Raw genomic sequence first — 21619 nt, forward strand, 5'->3', positions numbered from 1 at the left:
AAAAACACAATGCAAGGACTGCACTGGAATTGACTCCATACAAATATGGCTGCCCATGGATAGATTATATCTGACCTAATGTCCAATTGGGCTGTGTGCTTGGACCAAGCAGCATCGCCTGTGACTGTAGAGACCGATGCGAGAGAGACCGTCTCTGTCACAGCGGTCACATGTGTAAGCTGATGCTGGTCTGTCGGCTGCCATCCCTTTTCTGCGAGCTTGCTTTTCTACTGCAGCAGCTGACAGTTTGTCCCCACCAATCCATAGCTGATTCTTGAGAGTACTTCTCCATCTGTTGCGGTCATCTGCAAGGTCCTCCCAGGACTCAGTGTCGATCTCAAGCGCCTTCATGTCACTTTTGCAAACGTCTTTGTATCTCAGCTGTGGGCGGCTGATGATTCTCTGCCCTGTGGTGAGCTCTCCATAAAGGATGTCTTTTGAGAGGCGGCCATCTTCCATGCGGCGAACGTGGCCCAGCCAGCGCAGCCGACGCTGTCTCAGCGTGGTATACATGGTTGGGAGGCCAGCGCGAGTCAGGTGTTTGTCACCTTGTCTTGCCAGGAGATGCTGAGTATGCGCCGTAGGCTTCTCAGGTGGAAGGTATTGAGCCTTTTCTCCTGACGAGCATGTGTGGTCCACGCCTCACAGCCATACAGCAAGGTGCTGAGGACGCAGGCGTTGTATACAGCCATCTTTGTCTTCGTGGTCAGCTTGGGATTTGTCCACACTCTTTGTGTGAGGCGGGCTAGCATTGTGGCTGCCTTCCCGATCCTCTTGTCGATCTCGGTGTCAAGGGAGAGGTTGTCGGTGATGGTGGACCCAAGGTAAGTGAATTGATGGATGGCTTCAAGCTCGTAGTCATCAATGGTGATGGCTGGTGGAGATGGCGTGTCTTGGCCTATGACATTTGTCTTCTTGAGACTGATGGTCAGACCGAAATCTTTGCAGGCCTTGGAGAAGCGGTCCATTAGTGACTGAAAGTCCCGCTGGGTGTGGGTCACAACTGCGGCATCGTCGGCAAAGATCATGTCTCTGATGAGGGCTTCATGGACTTTTGTCCTTGCTCTGAGGTGGGTGAGATTGAAGAGCCTGCCATCTGATCTGGTCTGCAGGTAGATCCCTTCTTGTGCTGTGCTGAACGCATGCCTCAGGAGAAGAGCAAAGAAGATTCCCAATAGGATGGGGGCGAGGACACAGCCTTGTTTGACACCGCAGCGTACGTCGAAGGGCTTGGAGAGGTTACCATTAAACTGCACCATCCTTTCACTTTGGAGTGGAAGGACTCAATCAAGCTGTGCAGTTTTGGGGGGCAGCCGATCTTTCGAAGAGCCCTGAAAAGGCCGTCTCTGCTGACTAGGTCAAAGCACCGAAACCACTCTCCTCCACATTCTGAACAATCTACTGATAGCGTCCGACCCAGGAAAAAATTCCCTTCTCACTCTTCTCGACTTGTCAGCCGCCTTTGACACGACAGACCATTCAATCCTTCTTTCCCGTCTTCATTTTGCATTTGGTATCAACGGCACTGTTCTAAACTGGTTCAAATCTTATCTCACTGATCGATTCCAGTCTATCATTGTTGATCATTTCCAATCTGAACCCATTAAAATCGAACATGGAGTCCCACAGGGATCTGTTTTAGGCCCAGTGCTCTTTACACTGTACACTGCTCCTCTCGCTGAAATTATCAACCACCATAATATCAGTCATCATTCTTATGCTGATGACACTTAACTCCAGAAGAGTGATACCCCTGAAAAATTGTTGTCGCTCTTGCACGAAACATCCAACTGCTTCCTGGACATTCAAAACTGGATGACTCAAAATAAGTTACAATTGTACGCGGACAAAACTGAAGCAATGATCATAGGAACTAAACAAAAACTGTCTTCCATCACAATTGACACAATCAAACTTGGCAGTACAGCCATCCCTCTTTCCACGTCAGTCAGGAACCTCGGTATTGTCTTTGACAATACACTGTCCATGCAAAATTCATCAGTCAGACATGTCAGTCCTGCTACTGTCAACTGCGGCGCATCAGTGCCGTCCGGAAATATCTGTCCACTGACGCAAAATCTAGACTTGTCGTTTCTCTCATTCTCTCTTGCCTTGACTACTGTAACTCTATTGTCTGGTTTGCCTGCTTCATCCATTCAGTCCCTTCAGTGCATACAAAACTCTACTGCCCGACTCGTCTTCAGAAAGAAAAGATCTGAGCACATCACTCCTCTTTTGCAACATCTCCACTGGCTCCCTGTCTCACACCGAATAAAGTACAAGATCAGCACTCTATGTTATTGATGCATTCACAAAACTGCCCCTTCCTATCTCTGCGGCTGCCTTCACCTCTACACTCCATCTCCCTCACTACGATCGACTTCGGATCCACTCTGTTTACGCATACCCAGATTCAAACACTCGACTGTTGGCCGCCGTTCTTTCTCTGTCTCTGGACCTTGTGATTGGAATGAACTTCCTTTTTCACTTCGTCAAGTCTCCACACTCAGCTCTTTCAAGTCTGGCCTTAAAACCCACCTCTTCCCAAAATAGCCTACCTTGCCTGCCCTACCTTGTCTTTTAGTTTCTACAGTTTTAGAGTTATGCATGCGTGTGAATGACTGGTGCGAAAGCGCTTTAATTTGTCTCTGCACAAGATTCAGCGCTATATAAATACCATTATTATTATTATTATTATTATTAAAGGTCTTGGTGAGGTCAATGAATGCGACATACAGGGGCATCCTCTGCTCTCTGCACTTCTCCTGGATTTGGCGAAGGGAGAAGATCATGTCTACCATGGATCTCTCTGCTCAGAAACCGCACTGTGATTCCGGGTAAACGCGTTCGGCCAGTTTCTGCAGGTGAATTAGGAGGACCCGAGCGTAGACTTTGCCTACAATGCTGAGAAGTAAGACGCCTCTGTAGTTATTGCAGTCACTCCTTTCACCCTTGTTTTTGTACAGGTGTACAGCTCCCTCATTCCAGCACTGACAGAGGACTGTGTGCAGAGGATGCAGAAGAGTAGTCTTGCAGTGTTTAATGAGGTCTGGGGGAATTCCATTGCTGCCAGGTGCCTTGCCTGATGTCAGGCTGTTAATGGCCTTGCTGAGTTCGTCCTCAGTTGACTCTTGTTCTTCCATGACCGGCATGCACCTGATGGCATCAAGGGCTGAGTTGGAGACCATGTTTTCTGTGGAGTAGAGGTCGGAGTAGTATTCCGCCCATCTCTCCATCTGCTGGCTAGAATAGTTGATTACTTCCCCAGTGGAGGATTTGAGATGGGCAGTCTTGCTCTGCGTTGGTCACAGTACCTTCTTGATGCCATCATACATCCCATGGATATTGCCTCTTTCAGCAGCATTCTTTATCTCTTTGCTGAGCTCTGTCCAGTACTCATTTGCACATCGCCTGGCATTAAGCTGAACCTTACTACTGGCAGCCCTGAGGATTTGCAGGTTCTTCTCACTGCGTGACTGTTTGTACTCAGTGAGTACAGTGCACTTGGCCTTAATACTGGGAGTCATCTCTGATGATTTGGCCTCAAACCAGTCGTGGGACTTCGCGGTTTTCTTCCCAAAGGTGGCCATAGCAATGTGGTGCATGGTGTCTTGTAGCATTTCCCATCTTTCTGTGGCAGAGTCTCTGGGCTGCAATGCATCGAATTCTCTCTCAAATGCCTCTGCGAACTGACCTACAAGGTCTGGCTAAGACATCTTGCTGACGTCAATGCGAGAGTTCCCTTGTTTCTTTGAGCAGTGGAACTTCTTTGGTTGCAGTCTGATCTTGCAGCATACCAGAGAGTGGTCCATGTCGCAGTCTGTGCTGTGGTAAGAGCGAGTGTGGAGAAAGCTTTTGATGGCAGCTCGTCTTACTAGGATCAGATCCAGTTGGTGCCAATGTTTTGAGCACGGGTGCCTCCAGGAGACTTTGTGTTGGGGCATCGTCTTGAAGAAGGAGTTGGTGATGCACACTTCATTGCAGGTGCAAAACTCAAGTAGTCGCTGTCCATTCTCATTCATTTTCCCCACTCCAAAGGAACCGAGACAGGACGGCCACGAATCGTTGTCTGCACCCACTCTGGCATTGAAGTCGCCGAGGAGAACAAGTTGTTCTGTCCTGGGGATGTTCCTTATGGTTCATGCGAGATTTTCGTAGAACTCATCCTTGGCGTCTGGAGAGGTGGGCAGTGTTGGAGCATATGCGCTGACGAGAGTGACATAGCCTTCGGAGGTGTTGAGAGTCAACAATCGTTCTGAACCGCCACTGCCTGGTTCGATCATGTTCAGCAGGCTGTTCCTGACTGCAAAGACTACTTCGTACTCTCTTTGGGGCATGAGAGCTCTTTCCTTGCCAGAAGGTGTAGCCCCTCTCCTTTAGTGTTCCTGAGTCAGCCAGCCATGTTTCCTGCAGAGTGGTAATGTCCACATTTAGTCTCTTCAGCTCGCTGTTTATGACGGCCATATTTCTGGCATCACTGATGTCTTGCAGATCTTGTGAGAGCCCAGGCATCATTGTTTGGACATTCCAACAGGCCAGTTTCATTGTTGATCAGTTTCTTGAAGTTTTCTTTTTGCCTGGTGCGGAAATTAACGGCCTGCTTGTCAGATATTCTCCTAATCTTCATACACCCACAGAAGAAGGCAGGTCGTGGCGGGCCAGCACCTAATTGACTGGGGGCTGCCCAGCTTGGGCGGGCGGTAGCTGTCCAGTGGGACGCGAGGGTCCCTCCCACAGTCAAAAGCAACCCCTGGCGTCGGCTCTATGCCAATTGAGCGCTAACTTATAACCGGTAACTGTTGCTTCATGTGTTGTTCTGACGCTAGTGCTAGTAGCGAAGCTGGAGTGTCCTCTCCAGGTTGTAGGTCCAAGGTGCAAGGTGTTTGTGGATGGATGGACGGATATAAGCCTGGGCAATGCAGTATGGCTGACAGGCTGTTGCCCATGCAGCTTGTCCCCCCTCTCCACCTCGCTGACAGATCCAAAGGAACAGCAAGGCTGTTACGTTTTGGTGCCAACGCAGCCGCAGGAGCTGCCGGATAGTGACAAAGTTTGCCATCCAACCGCCTTAAGATTTTCTGTCAGGGTTTACTCCCTTACCTAGGTGGCCGCAGGTAGCTCTCCAGAGCTAGCGCACTTTGATGGGTCATTTATTTCCCCTAGGGTGTCTAGCCACCCTCCTCACCATCCTCCTGAGAGTACTGATGGGGGTGCTGGTTTAGTCGCCAGCAAATTCGACCCTGTGACAGGTAGTACTGGGATCCAGGTTATCAGTAGCAGATATATCTATCTGACCTATATATAAAACTAGAAATCATGAATGCTTACCGGGATCCCTGTCCGTGGAAGTGGATATCAAACACTTCATGGTGGACTACATAATTCTCTGTTCACTGACACGTTCCTCAGGCAGGCAGACATACATACATATATGCAGGCAGGCAGGCAGCTGGACAGTTATACACACACAGAAACTCACTGATTATCAGATGGCTCCATACCAGGCACAGTGGACCTGGGAGTTCCATTCTGAAACACACACAGTTGAGTCATTACTTCTAATTGTTTCAAACACCACTGAAGTGGTTTTGTCACATCTTTTCTCCAAAACTGCCCCCTGTGTAAACAGGCAAGACAAGATATGTGTGGCCTGTTAACACTCCACTCAGGTTACTATGTGGCAGTAACAAAGAGCAGGTGAAAACAATGTCGTTCATAGAACTGGACTGATGGTGTAACTGTGAACGCCAAGAAGGAGAGAAGAAGTCACACCTTGTTGATGCCTCTGTGTGTGTGTGTGTGTGTGTGTGTGTGTGTGTGTGTGTGTGGTATGCATTGTGTGTGTATGTGTGCGTGCGCTCGCATGTGTGTGTGTGTGTGTGTGTGTGTGTGTGCGCGTATATGCATGCGTGAGTGTGCATGTATGTGTGTGTATGCACGAGCGCACGCATGTGTGTATGTGTGTGTGTGTATATGTGTGTGAGTGTGGGCGTGTATGGGTGCATGTGCGTGTGTGTGTGTGTGTGTGTGGGTGCATGTGCGTGTGTGTGTTCTTTTTCTCTCTGCTCCCATTTCCATCTTGCTGTAAAAAAGTTTTCTATGTCAATGGCCAGGCAAAAGGTTGCTGAACAAGTTTTCTATGTCAATGGCCTGGCGAACGGTTACTCTTATCAGCAGTGCCATAAAACCTGTTGAAAACTTGCTGGAGATAATGTCACGGTTAACCGATATGTGTGTGTGTTTGTGTGTGTGTGTGTGTGTGTGTGTGTGTGTGTGTGTGTGTGTGTGTGTGTGTGTGTGTGTGTGTGTGCATTTGTGTGTGTGTGCGTGCGTGTGTGTATATGTGTGCATGAACAAGACAGAAATGCGTGCACGACCTCACACACACATTCAGAGAGAGGGAGGGAGAGAGAGAGGGAGAATATTCAGCCTCCTCTTCGCCCCTTCTCCTTCACATATAACTTATTCGTCTTGCTCTCTGCTCATTCCAACAGGAATATACATCGACACTTATGCTAGTCTGCGATGCGATAAAGCAGTTACTGTCATTAGCTTGGCGTAGCAGGAAGCAAACTGCATGTGATGAATCAGATGAGGCATGACTCAGGATGAGCGGTGTGGGGGTAATACAACTGAAACAGTGCTGCTAATGGGACAGCAAGGAAAAAAAGTTTTGATAGTATATCAAGTACAAGAGGCAAAGCATTCAAGACTCACTTACACTTCACACTTTATCCAGTAAAGGAATCATGAGGAGAAAAAAAAGATTTAAAAAATCTTTGAAAAAAGCTCTGTATTTAAAATATAAAATAAGCTTGGAAGAAAATAGAATCACACACACACACACACACACACACACACACACACACACAAAACAAGTAAAACTGAAACAAAACAAACACCTGCCTGCTGGATCGAACCCTGAATGTTCAGTTCGGAAGCAAGCAGACTAATTCCCACTGCTGCGGAGCATTTGACGTCATTTGACTGAATTTTATAGATACTTATAATAGACCTAAACTAAAACTGACGTTTTCTTCTTTGTGCGACAAATAGATGTGGTTGTAGTGGACGAAATAACGCCGTTTAAATCATCTTTCTTGTGTGTTTTATCATATCTAGATTATTCTTTTATTCCGGTGGAAAATGAGACGTTGCCATCGCTTAAGGCTCACTGCAACACATGATAGAACTCTAGATATGCACTGACGTACCAATCAAAATTGCCCATTTTATAATATTTATATACAGCAAACGCGTCAATGGTGTTGTATCACTGAATGTGTTCTGTCCAGAATTTGTATTTCTTTCCTTTTAATTGTAAAGAAGAAAAACGAGATCGTCTTCGATCACAACCTACCTTCTAGTAGGCCTAACTCAGTGGGAAGCAGTTGTTTTTGTTTGTTTTTTATAGAATTTTTGGATTTCATAACGTATACTCAACGAAATAAACCGTTAATGATTCGGAAATACGGCTTAATTCGGGAGACTGACAACCTGTTATTGATATGACTGTGAAGATTTTTTTCCTACTATGTTTAAGCCAAATTTGGTATTGGCAGACAAAGTATTTCCATTGAAAATGGCAATGTTAAAGTTAACCACACACACACACACACACACACACACACACACAGAGAGAGAGAGAGAGAGAGAGAGAGAGAGAGAGAGAGAGACAACTTAACACCAGGTTATAACAAGTGAGTCAAAAAGCACAACCTAATTACGGTGAGTGCAGTGCATGAGCTGTGACTGAATGTCGAATACTCACGTTAAACAGCTGGAGGATCCGAGACACTAGCGACAAGAAAACGAGGACTATGCTGACGCCCACAGCAACTACCAGCCAGCCCATGTTGCTGTCTGCTGCACAGATGCCAGTACAAACCCCCCTGCCCCAGCGTTTGATAATGTAGGTTGATGACCTGGATATATGTGACCCTCCGTCACGGAATGAGTCGCTTTGCACCTGACCAACTTTGCCGCCAGCGGCGATTTTAGGCGGGTGGGGGTCAGGTTGTCGATTTTCAGATTTTGACTTCATAGTAAACTTTAGGATTTCTTTTATCTCATATTGAAGTATCAAGGCATAATTCTGTCTTCTTTTGCCTTAAAATTGTGCTTGAAATACCTAATCCATCATTCTGATCGCCTATGACGTCGCAAAATCGATCAACTTTGACAAGCTTGCCCTCCCTAATATCTTGGAATCGACCGATCGAAGCCAATCGACGCATTCAAAATAAGGATACACTACGTAAACAATGCGTCACTATGAAGGAAAACCCCCTCTGTCATTGGCCGAGAGAGACCACGTGACGAAACCAGCCATTCAGCACGCTAGCTTTAATAAACATGGTCGCAGTGTACGGAAGCACGCATCTCAGGAGAGATTTGGCAATTTCCTGACGAGATACACTTGCGTTGCACACATTTTGCCATTAAGTGAAGCAGACGACATTTGTGAGTGTCTAACCTAGTACTTCATTGATGGAACTGACCAATCCAACTAGGCCGATGGTCTTGAAATAGATCTCAGTGAATACGAAGGCAACGCTGATTTCGAAAGCAGACGACGGAGGATTGTCGTTCAGCTTTCATCAACAATAATTACTATTAATTTTGATGTAGATGACGAATCAACATTTGCACTACATACAGACAGGTTGGAAGCCTTCGCCTGTAATTGTCGAAATCAACATGCGCCAGGTGCCATCAGTTGTGTAACTGACATGGAAACGAGTGAAACTGACATGCTACACTGAAGTGAGAGAATTGTGTTTGGATCTCACAATAATTATTGACACAAGGAAAATGCAAGCAAAGTGACTAGGGACTGGATATAGCTCAAGTGTCTGAAGGTAAGCATTCAGGTTTTACCCACATTGACAAATATTGAAATGTAATGATGGTATAATCAATTGATAATAGTTTGTTTTGTTTTTGTAACAATGATTGACTCAAGACTGATTTATTGTCTCTACATTGGTACTGAAATTCACAGTTTGACATGTGGAATAAAAATGATTAAAAGAATAATAAAGTGAATCTGGAGAAATTAGCAGAGTGTAAATTAAAAGAAAATCACACACACACACACACACACACACACACAATATGTCACACACACACACACACACACACACACACACACACACACACACACACACACACACACACACAATGGCCCCTTCACAGTTTAACCATTCCATGTAACTGAGCATGGGGAGGTACAAGGGCATGACATTATGAACAGTTTTCAGTTTCACAGAATTTGCTTCAATGGATATTTTTTGTGAATGTTTGTCAGGTTAGTGTGTGTGTGTGTGTGTGTGTGTGTGTGTGTGTTTCTCTGTGTGTTTCTCTGTCTGTGTGTGCGTTGTTTTGAGGTAAATAGATATAGAGTTGGCGTCAACAGTAAATACTAACAGTATTCCTAATTGTTAATTTCTTTTTCAGCCCTGAAACATATGATGGTACTTTATCTGCCTGCCTGTTCACCAGTTCTGAGATCACTGCTGGCAAGTCATGTCATTAGGAGGAGAGGCAACACCACCACATTAACTACACTGTCAACTAAAGAATTGTCTGCTGGTAAACTCCTATCTATGAGTGAGTGATTTGTGGTAAATTGTTAATGTACTTTGATTTATAGTATAAATTTACCATTAAGTGTGCAAAGTTAGTTGTTTTTTTTACAAACTTTGTATAGATATAAATGTATGGAATTGTAAAGTTTTGAATAGACATTTACATAAATGATATCAGTGTGCATGTGCTTGACATGCCACCATGCATAAAGTAAATTGCTGCAATATAAAGTAACTTAATGCATTGCAGCATGTCATGCACATGCACACTGATACTCATAGTGATACAGCATTAATAATCATTATTTCATACTTTTATTATCAGTAAACTGCTTTATATATATATATAATATATATATATATATAACACATATATACGTACATACATACTATATATATACAGAAAGTGTATTATTTTTTATTTTCTGATAAAATACATAACAGTAAAATATTTTGTAAAGTCCTGTGTAAAGAATGAAAGCTGTGATGTAGATATACAAAACTGAAATTACTGTTGTTATTTAATCTAACATTATTAGCATTAATGAATACACTTCAGGACATACAGAAAATAATTCAAAACAAAGAAAATAAAAAGAGTAAGAAGTATTACATAACAAACTGTTTCAGGATAAACCATGCATTTTTGGAACATACTGATACCACTGGTGGAGAAAAAAGAGTGAAGGAAGAAGGTTCAACATCAACACCATCCACCCTGACGACTATTACTTTGTACCACAAGAATTGATTACCTGTGCCACATATCTGCACATTTTTTTTAGCAGATTGAGTGTTTGACTGCTGATGTTGTGTGTCTTTATTGTGTGAAGTATGGGTTTTGGCAAGTAGGTTTTCTTTGCAGATGAAGTGTTTGAAGTGTTCAATTGGAATATGAAGTGTATTTCATTTGATGCTATGCTGGGATAAAACGCACGTGAACTTGTACCTTTTGTGTGAGCAGTTTTGTTGTGTGGATCTTTTTTGTTATTTTCTTGTGCTTGTTGCATGGATTGTGGTAATATCACAAGCACAGTAATCAGTGACCACATTGAATTACAACAATTACATGATTCAGCATCATGATTTAGCATTTTTTCCCTTTAATCTGGCATAAAATTTTAGTGCATATACTATACAATGCAAAAGTCTCAATGTAATTGAAACACAAACAACACCACAACAAAACTAATCTTAAAACTGGAAGATTTTAGTCATGTTGAGCTGATTAAAAATTAAGTATACTTACACCTCAGTCGCAATTCTTTCCAAAAAAAAAAAAGAAAATTCTTATTTGAATAAAATCAAGTACACTTAATATTTTTCTTTCAAACTGTGTGCAATTGTGGATATTGCCACTAAGTATGTGTGTGCCAAATTTCATGAACATATCTTGCTTTGAAATATGTGGTTGCTATGAACATGTTCCAAAACTTTTCAGCCTTGATTTCTCAGTTGTTACTTTCGCGACTTTAGAACTTAAAATCACAATAACTTTTCACAGAATTGTCCGATTTACAAACTTTTTTTTTTCTGTAAAGCTCATTTATTGCAGATTTATGATATACCAATAACTAAAAATCGACCTCTGGTGCAAAGCGACTCCTTTCGTGGTGGAGGGTCACATATTAAAACAACATCTAAGCCACATGTATTTTTCTCCTGTTTATGCAACACAGATACCCATACATGTCAGATCTGTTGCGATGACTTGGATCTTAATTTCAAATAATTTGTCAGACGAGAAACGATGTCAATCAGTTATTTCAAATAATATGTCAGATGAGAAATGATATCAGTTACTTATTTTTCCTGTCAAGGTTGACAAGTTCATTTCGGGTGTTCATGTGTAAGAGGGAGGAAATGTTTGATCTGTCACCCATGAAATATTTCAGAGCAGTGGTAATGGTGTAACGTTTTGCTGCACAAATTCTGCAGTATATTTGTGCAGAGAACGCAGACCAGCCATACATGCAAACACTGAACTAATAAATGTAAGACTGAGTAAGGAGATAATTGTTTAACATGCAAAATAGACACAGAGCCAGCCACAGATGTGATGTATGCTGTCATTTCACATTAGAATAGAGAACTACAGGGCAAACTAATTCGTCTCAATTTTCTTTCTTTCTCAGCTACAGAAGGAATATTCATATATGCATACATGTATTTTTCAGACTACCTATCATCTCCTTAGTTATTCAGTATGATTTGGGGTTGTATAAATTAAGCAGATATAAATGGCGTGAAAATGATATGTCACTATGTTTGTTGGTCAGTTTTGAAAGTAAATATTGAAAAACAAATTAGTTAACACTAACCTAGTTGTCTCCTGCTGTCTGTTCATCACTCATCCAGGCAGTCACAATGTACCTTTTATAAGTCAGTTCACTAAGCCTGTATGCTACCCGTATTTGCTGTTTACTCTTGACCTTTGCACAAAAGTCTTTCGTGAAGTCTCAGATTTGGAGGACCTTGACAATAATACCTGGACCTTTCAACTTACTAGTCAGATTATTAGAGGTATAGAGTAATCATGTGGAAACGGTATCATGTGGTTTCCTTTTCCTTGAGACTTAAAACCAAAGATCAAGGACAAAACGGCAATCGTTTGTAACAGAGTTTGAACTCAGCACCTGACACAAGCAAAGGAGTCCACATGTAGCCACCAGTGAGTGGCAAATCTGTCCACACCTGCTGTGAAGTTTACCTTCTGCGAAGATCATTTACGAAATCGGAGTTTTGACACCTCTGCCTATTGCATCTGTTCGTCAGGTTTCGTCAGTTAGTGAGACAGCTTTTAAAGATTGAAGACAAAAGCTACAACTGCATACATATCCATTACCGTAAACAGAATCAATGGAAATCTGGGTTAGGCGACGCTGTTTGATAATAACCAAGAAACAAGTCCAGTACCTGTATCTCATTGTGAGGAAAAAGACAACACTTCAATTGCTTAGCACTTCCTAGCAGCTTCCAGAAAGGAGTTGTTTACCTAAATCTCTATACCTACATTCAAGAATGTGAGAAGCACTAAGCAGCAATGCTTTCAAGTTGTGCAATAGTTATTGTAATCGTTTATTGTTGTCTAGATCGAAATGACGGAACATGTTCAACAGATAATGTAATAATGTGTCCATCAGTTCAGGCTCGAAGTGTACAAAAGTAGAAGGGTTACAAAGTTGGATGTCCATCCAATGGGCCCATGATTCTGGTGGTTCCAGTCCTGGCGGCGTCTGGTGGATTCAAGGCACACGTTCTTCTGTCCAGCCTCCCAGGTCAACACTTGTCCATACCTCACTTAATCCACTATGTGTCCACTTGTACACATGTGGACATTTTATTTCTCATGTTTAAGATCGCGCATACCCCGTTAACATCCAGTGGGTTATGGCAACACAAATAGCACACACTTTCTGGCAAAACACGTTTGTCTACATCATGTGGTAGAATGGCCATACACTATGTAGAAACTAGTGACTTTTGGAGGTTTTACCTACAAAGTCATAATGTTCACACACTTACACATGCACAGATGAACGAATACACGTGAGCACGTGCACACACACACACACACACACACACCTGATAAAACTGCCTCAATCAAAACCTTTCTCAACAGCCCAGATCAGGTCTTTTCTATTTCAGTGTGCAGTATGCCAGGTGTAAAGTGTCACCAGCACAAAAGGACACTGACCCCTTCCAACCTACTTTCCCCCTCCCACCTTCCAATACCTTCCTCCCTCCACCACCCCTTCACTCTTCTCCCTGATAGTATCCTCTTTCTTTTGCTCTCTCTCTCTTTGCTCTCTCTCTGTGTTTGTCAGTCTCTGTGCATTTCGTAAAGCTGAAAGCACTGTGCGATATCGGACTGCATCCCTTCATGCACGTTCTCCTCCTCTGTCCACCCCCCACCCTTTCACACACAGGTGGAGGAGTGAAGATGCCTAAGTGTCTAGGAATCCGAGATATCTATTCGACATTTCATCTCTATTCTCACAAAATCAGTTTCTGTGCAAAAACACGTTTTGGTCACATTACATGACAAGGAGAGCAGATTGGGGTTGAGCGAGAAGTGGGTTAGAGCCTGATGAAAGATCGAATCAGCATAGATATCTTGTATTCCTTTAGACTTTGGGAGTGTGACAGTAGGCTATGTGTGTGCGTCGATACGTGTGTGTCGTCATGACAGCTGGTGCGACTCTGTGTGTGTGTGTGTGTGTGTGTGATTTTTGTTTTAGGGCAAGTGTACATGGAGTGCACAAATGCATGCATATGCTCAATCTTCCATTTTTTATGGAATCGACAGTGTGTGTGTGTGTGTGTGTGTGTGTGTAACGTTATTGTGTTAAAAAATGTTAGGCGAAGGTGTTTGATTTTCTTTCCAGAATAAGAAAGTGTTGTCAGAGGGGAGCTGGAATACTCAGTAGTTTGCTCACGCTCATTATCTTAGTCTTGTTTAAAGTGTTATACATTCATGTGTTTTCCTACTCTCTTAAGATTTTTTTTAAGAATATATATGTACATGTATGCATGTGCATCAAATGATTTGTCTCTTGTGTAAGGCAGCAAAACAGTCAATTCTCCCCAGGATCCAAAACTCAGCCAGTGTGAAATCAGATGATTTATTTGAGCCAACCTTGAAACCTCTTCAGCCACAGAACTTAGTCAGAACAGTGGGTATTATGTATGATAAAGGAAAATAAATCACTCACAAAGCACTCAACTGCGTGACTACTTGTACCAATTTAGACAACACATTGCTCAACTGCATGTCAATTGCAGTGTGTTTATTGCCCACTCACATTGGCGAAATGCATGTCAATTGCAGTATGTTTATTGCCCACTCACATTGCTCAACTGCATGTCAATTGCAGTATGTTTATTGCCCATAACATTATTCAACTGCATGTCAGTCGCAGTGTGTTTATTGCCTATCACACTACTCAACTGCGTGTCAATTGCAGCATGTGTATTGCCCACAAGTGCATAATTTAGATCACGCATTTCTTGCTGTCTGATTATACTCTGTTGTCAAAGTAGTCAGTGTTGGCAGCTTTATGCTTTAGACATCTCGCCACAGTTACATTTGTTTGCAGAAGAGAAAAAAAAAACAGTAGGAGAATAACAAATATATTTCATAGGAAGAAACTGTTTGGAGCGGAAAGGTGTTACATCATTCGGACAAACGAAGCTGCAATGATGTTTGAGGATGCTCAAAGTATTTTTATGCCATAATACAATGACAAACTTGGAAAAGTATAGTTGTCTTCATTGGAGTGGAACCATTCTTTTGCTGATGACAAGGAGATGTTAAAATTACGCTTGCACTTCTTTAGAAATAAATATGGATTTATTTACATGTGTAATATATAAGAAATGGTGGAAGTAAAGTACAGTATAGAATCTGTTCTTGCGCTCTACCATGTCTTCCATGGATACTGAATGAAACACTGAATATAAATGCAGTATTAAGAATTAAAAGACTCAACAGTTTTTCATTTTCTACTATGACAAACAGACAAACCTCCACTGTGCTGTCACAATCATCCTTTGTCACTCTTCCCCACACCCACCATACACAGAAATATTCTTCATACCTGTGTAAGTAGAGCTGACAACTTCGCTGCAATTCTACAACAAAATCAGAAAAAATCTCAACTTCGATGTTTCCAGACAAGAAAAAATATGGTTTTATTACTGATCACAACATATTCAATTATTTCCAGTGACGTTCACCACAAATCATTTACACTTGAAATTATCCATGTTGTATTTTAACCTCCGCATAATTATTTTTCTTAATAATGAAAGTGAACTGTTAAAAGCATCTGGCTATTATTGTGTTTTTGAAAGGGTCTTCAAATATCTTCTGCCCCCAATCCTCTATTCCAGAATGTTAAGTCAGTTCTTCAGAAATAACAAAGGAAAAATGAAAACACTGATTCATTAGGAATCACAACATGCTGATGTTACGCCCTCTTGGCCACTTTGATCCATATTTCCTCTTCTGGACGAGTGACCAAACCGTAGACCGGCTTGACGTCTTGTCCAGGAACCAGCATGAACCGGAACTTCTGCAGTGCAGAGACCATCATGATGGAAGCCATCACATATGCCCAGCGATAGCCAGGACACTGTCGGCCTCCCCCAAATCCAAATGGAGGAAAGGCCAGTGTTGGTCTGCCTTTGCTTCTCTCTTCCGAAAAACGATCGGGATCAAATCTGTTGACAAGCATTCAATGCTTAAAATGACAAAAGAAATAGTAACAATCATTCTTATTTAGTTATTATAACAATAATTCTTTAATTAATTATAGAGACTGATTGTAATAACTGATATTAATAACTATCGATCATTACAAACGGTACTAGCGACCACATATTTTGTGTGATGTGTTTAATGCGTTCTTGTACATTAGTGTCAGCCTCATCATTGACTAGAACTGCTGTTAATTGCACCGTGAAAAGACGGCTGTATTATTAGTCTTTCCGGCCAGAACAGAACCTCAGCAAGTCCCCTACAGTGGCATCTCTATGTAGCAACAACACATCATCTTGGTAACTTTAGGCCTTAGGCTATTCTGCAGGGAACTCAGAAGTCTCCAGATGAGTGGTACAAGTCGCCCACTGGAGTGTGGGTTTGCCCTGAAGCCCACAAACTAAAACCACCGTCTACTGGAACGTAGCTCTGCTGTCTTGTGGAAAACTCAGGAGAGGAGCAGATGAACAGAGTGAATAATAATAATAATAATAATCATCATGGCCTGGCTTCGCTGACGAAGATCTAGGAAGGGCGTTGTCCACGTCTGATGCAGGCACGCTCATGGCTGACAAGGCCAATGCGGGAAAAGCAGAGTCGGCCGCAGCGGTTGCAAGGGAAAGTCTGGTCTGGGTTCGCGGCTGCAGCGTCGTGGTTCTTCCTCCTTCTGCGTTTGTCCTCAAGGCTGGCCCTGCGGTTGTTTTCGAAGGAGGAGACAGCTTGGTGGATGGTGCGTCGCCAGGTCTCTCGATCAGCGGCTACTGCGGACCACTGGCGATGGTCAATGTGACAGGCACCGAGAGCTTTCTTCAAGGAGTCTTTGTATCTCTTCTTGGGTGCTCCTCTGTCACGGTGGCCAGTGGACAGTTCGCCATACAGCGCGATCTTGGGCAGGCGGTGGTCTTCCATCCTGGACACGTGCCCTGCCCAACGTAGCTGGGTCTTTAGCAGTACTGCCTCGATGCTGATAGTCTTTGCCTGCTCCAGGACCTCGACATTTGTGATGTAGTCACTCCAGTGGATGCTGAGGATGGTGCGAAGGCAGCGCTGGTGGAAGCGATCAAGCAGTCGTATGTGGTGCCGGTAGGTGACCCAGGTTTCGGAGCCATACAACAGGGTGGGCAGTACAACAGCTCTGTACACGCTGATCTTTGTGTCTTTCTTCAGGTGTTTGTTGTTCCACACTCTCTTGTACAGCCTGCCGAATGCGCTGTTTGCCTTTGCAAGTCTGTTGTCGATCTCCTTGTCGATCTTGGCGTCAGACGAGATGGTGCAGCCTAGGTAGCTGAACTGGTGGACCGACTTCAGCTCTGTCTCACCGATGTTGATGTGAGGAGCGTGGAATTCTTCCCGTGGGGCAGGCTGGTGGAGAACTTCCGTCTTTTTCAGACTGACTTCTAGGCCGAAGAGCTGCGCAGCCTCTGCGAAGCAGGACGTTATACGCTGCAGGGCCGCTTCTGTATGGGCGACGAGGGCAGCATCGTCGGCAAACAGAAGCTCTCTGATGAGTTGCTCCAGTGTCTTGGTGTGGGCCTGTAGCCGCCTCAGGTTGAATAGGCTGCCATCAGTGCGGTATCTGATGAAGATACCGTCGTCGTCGCCAAGATCTTCAGTGGCCTGTTGGAGCATCATGCTGAAGAAGATCGTGAAGAGGGTCGGCGCGAGGACACAACCTTGTTTCACTCCATTTCCAATTGGGAAGGGCTCCGAAAGGTCGTTGCTGTGTCTGACCTGTCCACGTTGTTCCTCATGTAGTTGGATGACCATGCTGAGGAATTTTGGGGGGCATCCTAGACGTTTCATGATCTCCCACAGACCTTTTCTGCTCACGGTGTCGAAAGCTTTCGTGAGATCGACGAATGTCGCATACAGTCCTTTGTTCTGTTCCCGACATTTTTCTTGTAGCTGTCTGAGAACGAAGACCATGTCAGTGGTGCCTCTGTTGGCTCTAAAGCCACACTGACTCTCTGGGAGATGTTCTTCGGCAATAGTAGGCACCAGCCGATTTAGGAGGACTCTGGCGAGGATCTTGCCTGCGATGGAGAGCAGAGTTATCCCCCTGTAGTTGGAGCAGTCCGACTTTTCTCCCTTGTTTTTATACAGGGTGATGATGACTGCGTCACGGAGGTCCTGTGGTAGTTTGCCTTGCTCCCAGCAGCAGACAAAGAGGTTGTGGAGTTTGGAGTGTAGTGCTGGGCCTCCATTCTTCCACGCCTCCGGCGGAATTCCGTCAACCCCTGCTGCCTTGCCACATTTCAGCTGTTCAATGGCCTTGACAGTCTCTTCTAGGGTTGGTAGCTCGTCCAGTTGTACTTTCACTGGCTGTTGTGGGATGCGGAGAATTGCCGAGTCTTGAACCGTGCGGTTGGCGCTGAAGAGGGCCTGGAAGTGTTCCGACCACCTGTTCAGGATCGACATCTTGTCTGTGAAGAGCGCCTGGCCGTCTGCGCTGCGCAAAGGACTCTGGACCTGGTATGAGGGACCGTACACCGCCTTCAAGGCTTCGTATAAGCCCCGGTAGTCACCAGTGTCTGCACAAAGCTGAGCCCTCTCTGCCAGGTTGGTCCACCACCCATTTTGAATCTCACGAAGCTTGCGCTGGAGGTTGCTGCATATGAGCCGGAAGGTTGCTTTCTTCACCGGACAAGACGGTTGTGCAAGGTGAGCCTGGTGGGCTGATCTCTTCTTCGCCAGCAATTCTTGGATCTCCTGGTTGTTTTCGTCAAACCAGTCCTTGTTCTTTTTCGACGAGAACCCTAGGACTTCTTCAGAGGACTGCAGGATGGCTGATTTCAGCTGTGCCCATAGTGATTCTGGAGAGGGGTCTGTGGGGCAACTGGGGTCTACAAGTTTGTCCTGAAGCTTCGCCTGGAATTCAGCTTTCACTTCAGCTGACTGAAAGTTGCCGACCTGGAATTTCTTCCTAGGAGCTCCTCCTTTCTTTGGTTTGGGCTTGAAGTGGAGCCTGAGCTTGCTGCGGACGAGGCGGTGGTCAGTATGACACTCCGCGCTGGGCATCACTCGGGTGTGTAGGACGTCTCGTACGTCTCTCTGGCGCATCAGGATGTAATCAATGAGGTGCCAATGTTTGGACCGAGGATGCATCCACGTTGTCTTCAGGCTGTCCTTCTGCTGGAAAATGGTGTTCGTGATGGTAAACTGCTGCTCTGCACAGAACTCGAGAAGAAGGCGCCCATTGTCGTTGCAATTACCAACGCCATGCTTGCCAAGGACTCCTTTCCAGGCTTCTGAATCTTGGCCAACTCTGGCATTGAAGTCGCCAAGGATGATGACCTTGTCGACAGCAGGGGTGTTCTGAACGAGGTTGCGCAGATCAGTGTAAAACTTGACCTTTTCTGTGGGGTCCGCTTGGAGGGTTGGAGCGTACACGCTGAACAGAGTGGCATGCTGTTTGTTCCGTAGTGGGAGGCGCATGGACATAATTCGGTCTGAGTGTCCTGTTGGCAGGTTTTCAAGCTTGGAGGCAATGGTGCTCCTGACCATAAAGCCTACGCCATAAAGGCGTCTCTCGGTCTCTGGCTTGCCTGACCAGTAGAGGGTGTACCCAGCGCCGTGTTCCTGGAGGCTGCCTTCCCCTGCAAAGCGGACTTCGCTGACGGCAGCAATGTCAATGTTCAGTCTCTGAAGTTCGTGTGCGACTAGAGCGGAACGCCTTTCTGGGTGGTTGCTGTCTGCAGAGTCACGCATGGTTCGGATGTTCCAGCATGCTACCTTTAGTCCTTTTGCACCTAATTGTGAGGCAGGTGCCGGCCTTTTCTTCTCTATTGTTGTTCGACCGCGTTTGGAGATGCCCGTTGACCGCGGTTAGCCAACTGGGGGGTATGGAGATGAGCATTTGTTTGGACCACCTTTTCTAGGCCCCTCTCCGTGTGGAGCAAGCAGTGCTGTCCCTAGAAAAGGCTGCTTGGTCGTTCAGGGTGCTGCCGAGTGATGCTGTCACCTCCGGGTCAACAATCAGGCGACCAATATCCTGAACCGCCTGCATGCAGGATTGGAACTGCGGCTTCCAGTGACATCTTCCACCTGCCGTTTTCGCCCCTTTCCCATCGCTACAGGGCTTGGAATAGTTGGTGGCGCGGACGTGGACGTGTCCTTCAAGCCTGCGCAATGGAATTTTTAGGTGGAGTGCAGTGTGCGCAGTACTGGCCCCACCCTTTACACCCGTGGTTCATCTGCCATAGCCTAGCAAGCTGGGACGGTGACAGTGAGGTCCTCAGGTCGTAGGTTTTATATCAGACTGTCCTTGTCCTAGCCTCTGGCTCAAAAACCTTCCTCGGAGGCACGGGGGCGCGGCTACTGAAAGTCAGGACATGGCCATGGACCCAGGGTCAATGCATGTCGAGACTGTCCTGCATTCCTTAGCACTTCATGGGTTTTACTTCAGACGTTTCCTTGTCTTAGATGGACTGCCTTCCCAGGCTATCGAGCTCCATCTGCCCACATGTGACAGGTAGCACAGGGTTACATGGTACCTGTGGCAGGTACAGACCTGACCTGACCTGTAATAATAATAATAATGGATACTTATATAGCACACTATCCAGAAATCTGCCCTAGGTGCTTTACAAAAACGCTTTTGATAACATAAAACATTATATCTATGTTACATACACACACCAAAATGTGACCACACACACACACACACACACACGCACTGCATACATACATTTTAACATACATGTGTATCTAACAGCTACCCTAACACATACGCACACATAGGCAGGCACAAACTTACATAAACACACGCACACACAATACACATTCATATACATGCATGTAGTTGTGGACCTGCCACAATTGAACTTATTGCTGAGGGAAAAGGTGAGTTTTGAGACGAGATTTAAAAGATGCGAGGGAATCAGAATGACGGAGGTTATCAGGGAGCTTGTTCCACGTCTTTGGCGATTGAAAAGAAAACGATCTGTGTCCATAGGTCTTACTTCTGACGTGAGGTATCCTGAGAAGTCGAGTATCAGAGGAAGAACGGAGCTGGCGAGACGGGGTATAGATATGGATGAGTTCAGAAAGATACTTGGGGCCAGATCCGTTGACTGCAGAAAAGGTCAGAGTGGATAGCTTATAGTCTATTCGATCAGAAACAGGCAACCAGTGGAGAGACTGAAGGAGAGGAGAAACATGGTCAAATTTAGAAGCTCTGCAAATGAGTCTGGCAGCGTTATTCTGAATTCGTTGGAGTCTGTCTAACAGGTATTTGGGAAGGCCGGCCAAAAGAGAGTTGCAGTAATCCAATCTTGAGAGAACCAGTCTTGGTTGCATCGGTTGAGAGATAGTGGCGGATAGAGCTGATTCTACGCAGTTCCAAATAGGCAACTTTACAGATATTCGAAATGTGCTGTTGGAAGGAAAGAGACTGGTCCAGGATTACACCAAGACTGCGAACAGAGGGAGAAAGTGAAACAGGTGTGCTATTGATCAGAACAGAGTCAGGAAAGGAAGGATGTTGACGAAACTTCTTTGGACAGGTTATCAGGAATCTCAACAGAAGAACTGGAATGGATCATGGCGGCCATGAGGTCTGCTGATGAACTTCATCTTTCTGGCTTATCTTATTCCTACAGTTCTGTCGTGGTCAGAATGGTATGGTATGCCCCACATCTCTTCTGGTTACATCTGGATGGAGAGGGGGTTCTTGATGCTCGAGCAATCTACAGTCTCCTTACTTCTTCCGTCAGGTTTCAGTGACGCCATCCTCTTTCAGTTAAAAAATTTTTTTCTTCTTTATTAA

The 21619-nt window shown here is 44.8% G+C and overlaps 2 protein-coding genes and 1 long non-coding RNA gene across 3 annotated transcripts in view; 1 reads left to right on the plus strand and 2 right to left on the minus strand.

The window, feature by feature from the left end:
• LOC143294144 (cytochrome P450 20A1-like) overlaps positions 1 to 7885 on the minus strand; it is a 26651-nt gene extending 18766 nt beyond the window's left edge. The window contains exons 1-2 of the mRNA XM_076605575.1: positions 7772 to 7885; positions 5480 to 5529 (exon numbers count right to left, since the gene is read on the minus strand). Coding sequence (XP_076461690.1) covers positions 5480 to 5529; positions 7772 to 7855 — 134 coding nt within the window. The 5' untranslated portion in view covers positions 7856 to 7885. The remainder of the gene's footprint in view (positions 1 to 5479; positions 5530 to 7771) is intronic.
• Positions 7886 to 8365: 480 nt separating this feature from the next.
• LOC143293624 (uncharacterized) lies at positions 8366 to 10533 on the plus strand. Its single transcript, XR_013056790.1, has 3 exons — positions 8366 to 8861; positions 9460 to 9612; positions 10221 to 10533. It is a non-coding gene; the product is annotated as an uncharacterized LOC143293624 (long non-coding RNA).
• A 4719-nt stretch (positions 10534 to 15252) lies between these two features.
• LOC143293626 (cytochrome P450 20A1-like) overlaps positions 15253 to 21619 on the minus strand; it is an 85796-nt gene continuing 79429 nt past the window's right edge. Inside the window, exon 11 of the mRNA XM_076604712.1 lies at positions 15253 to 15815. Coding sequence (XP_076460827.1) covers positions 15563 to 15815 — 253 coding nt within the window. The 3' untranslated portion in view covers positions 15253 to 15562. The remainder of the gene's footprint in view (positions 15816 to 21619) is intronic.

Source organism: Babylonia areolata, chromosome 19 (assembly GCF_041734735.1).
Source record: "Babylonia areolata isolate BAREFJ2019XMU chromosome 19, ASM4173473v1, whole genome shotgun sequence".
Classification (NCBI taxonomy): domain Eukaryota; kingdom Metazoa; phylum Mollusca; class Gastropoda; order Neogastropoda; family Buccinidae; genus Babylonia; species Babylonia areolata.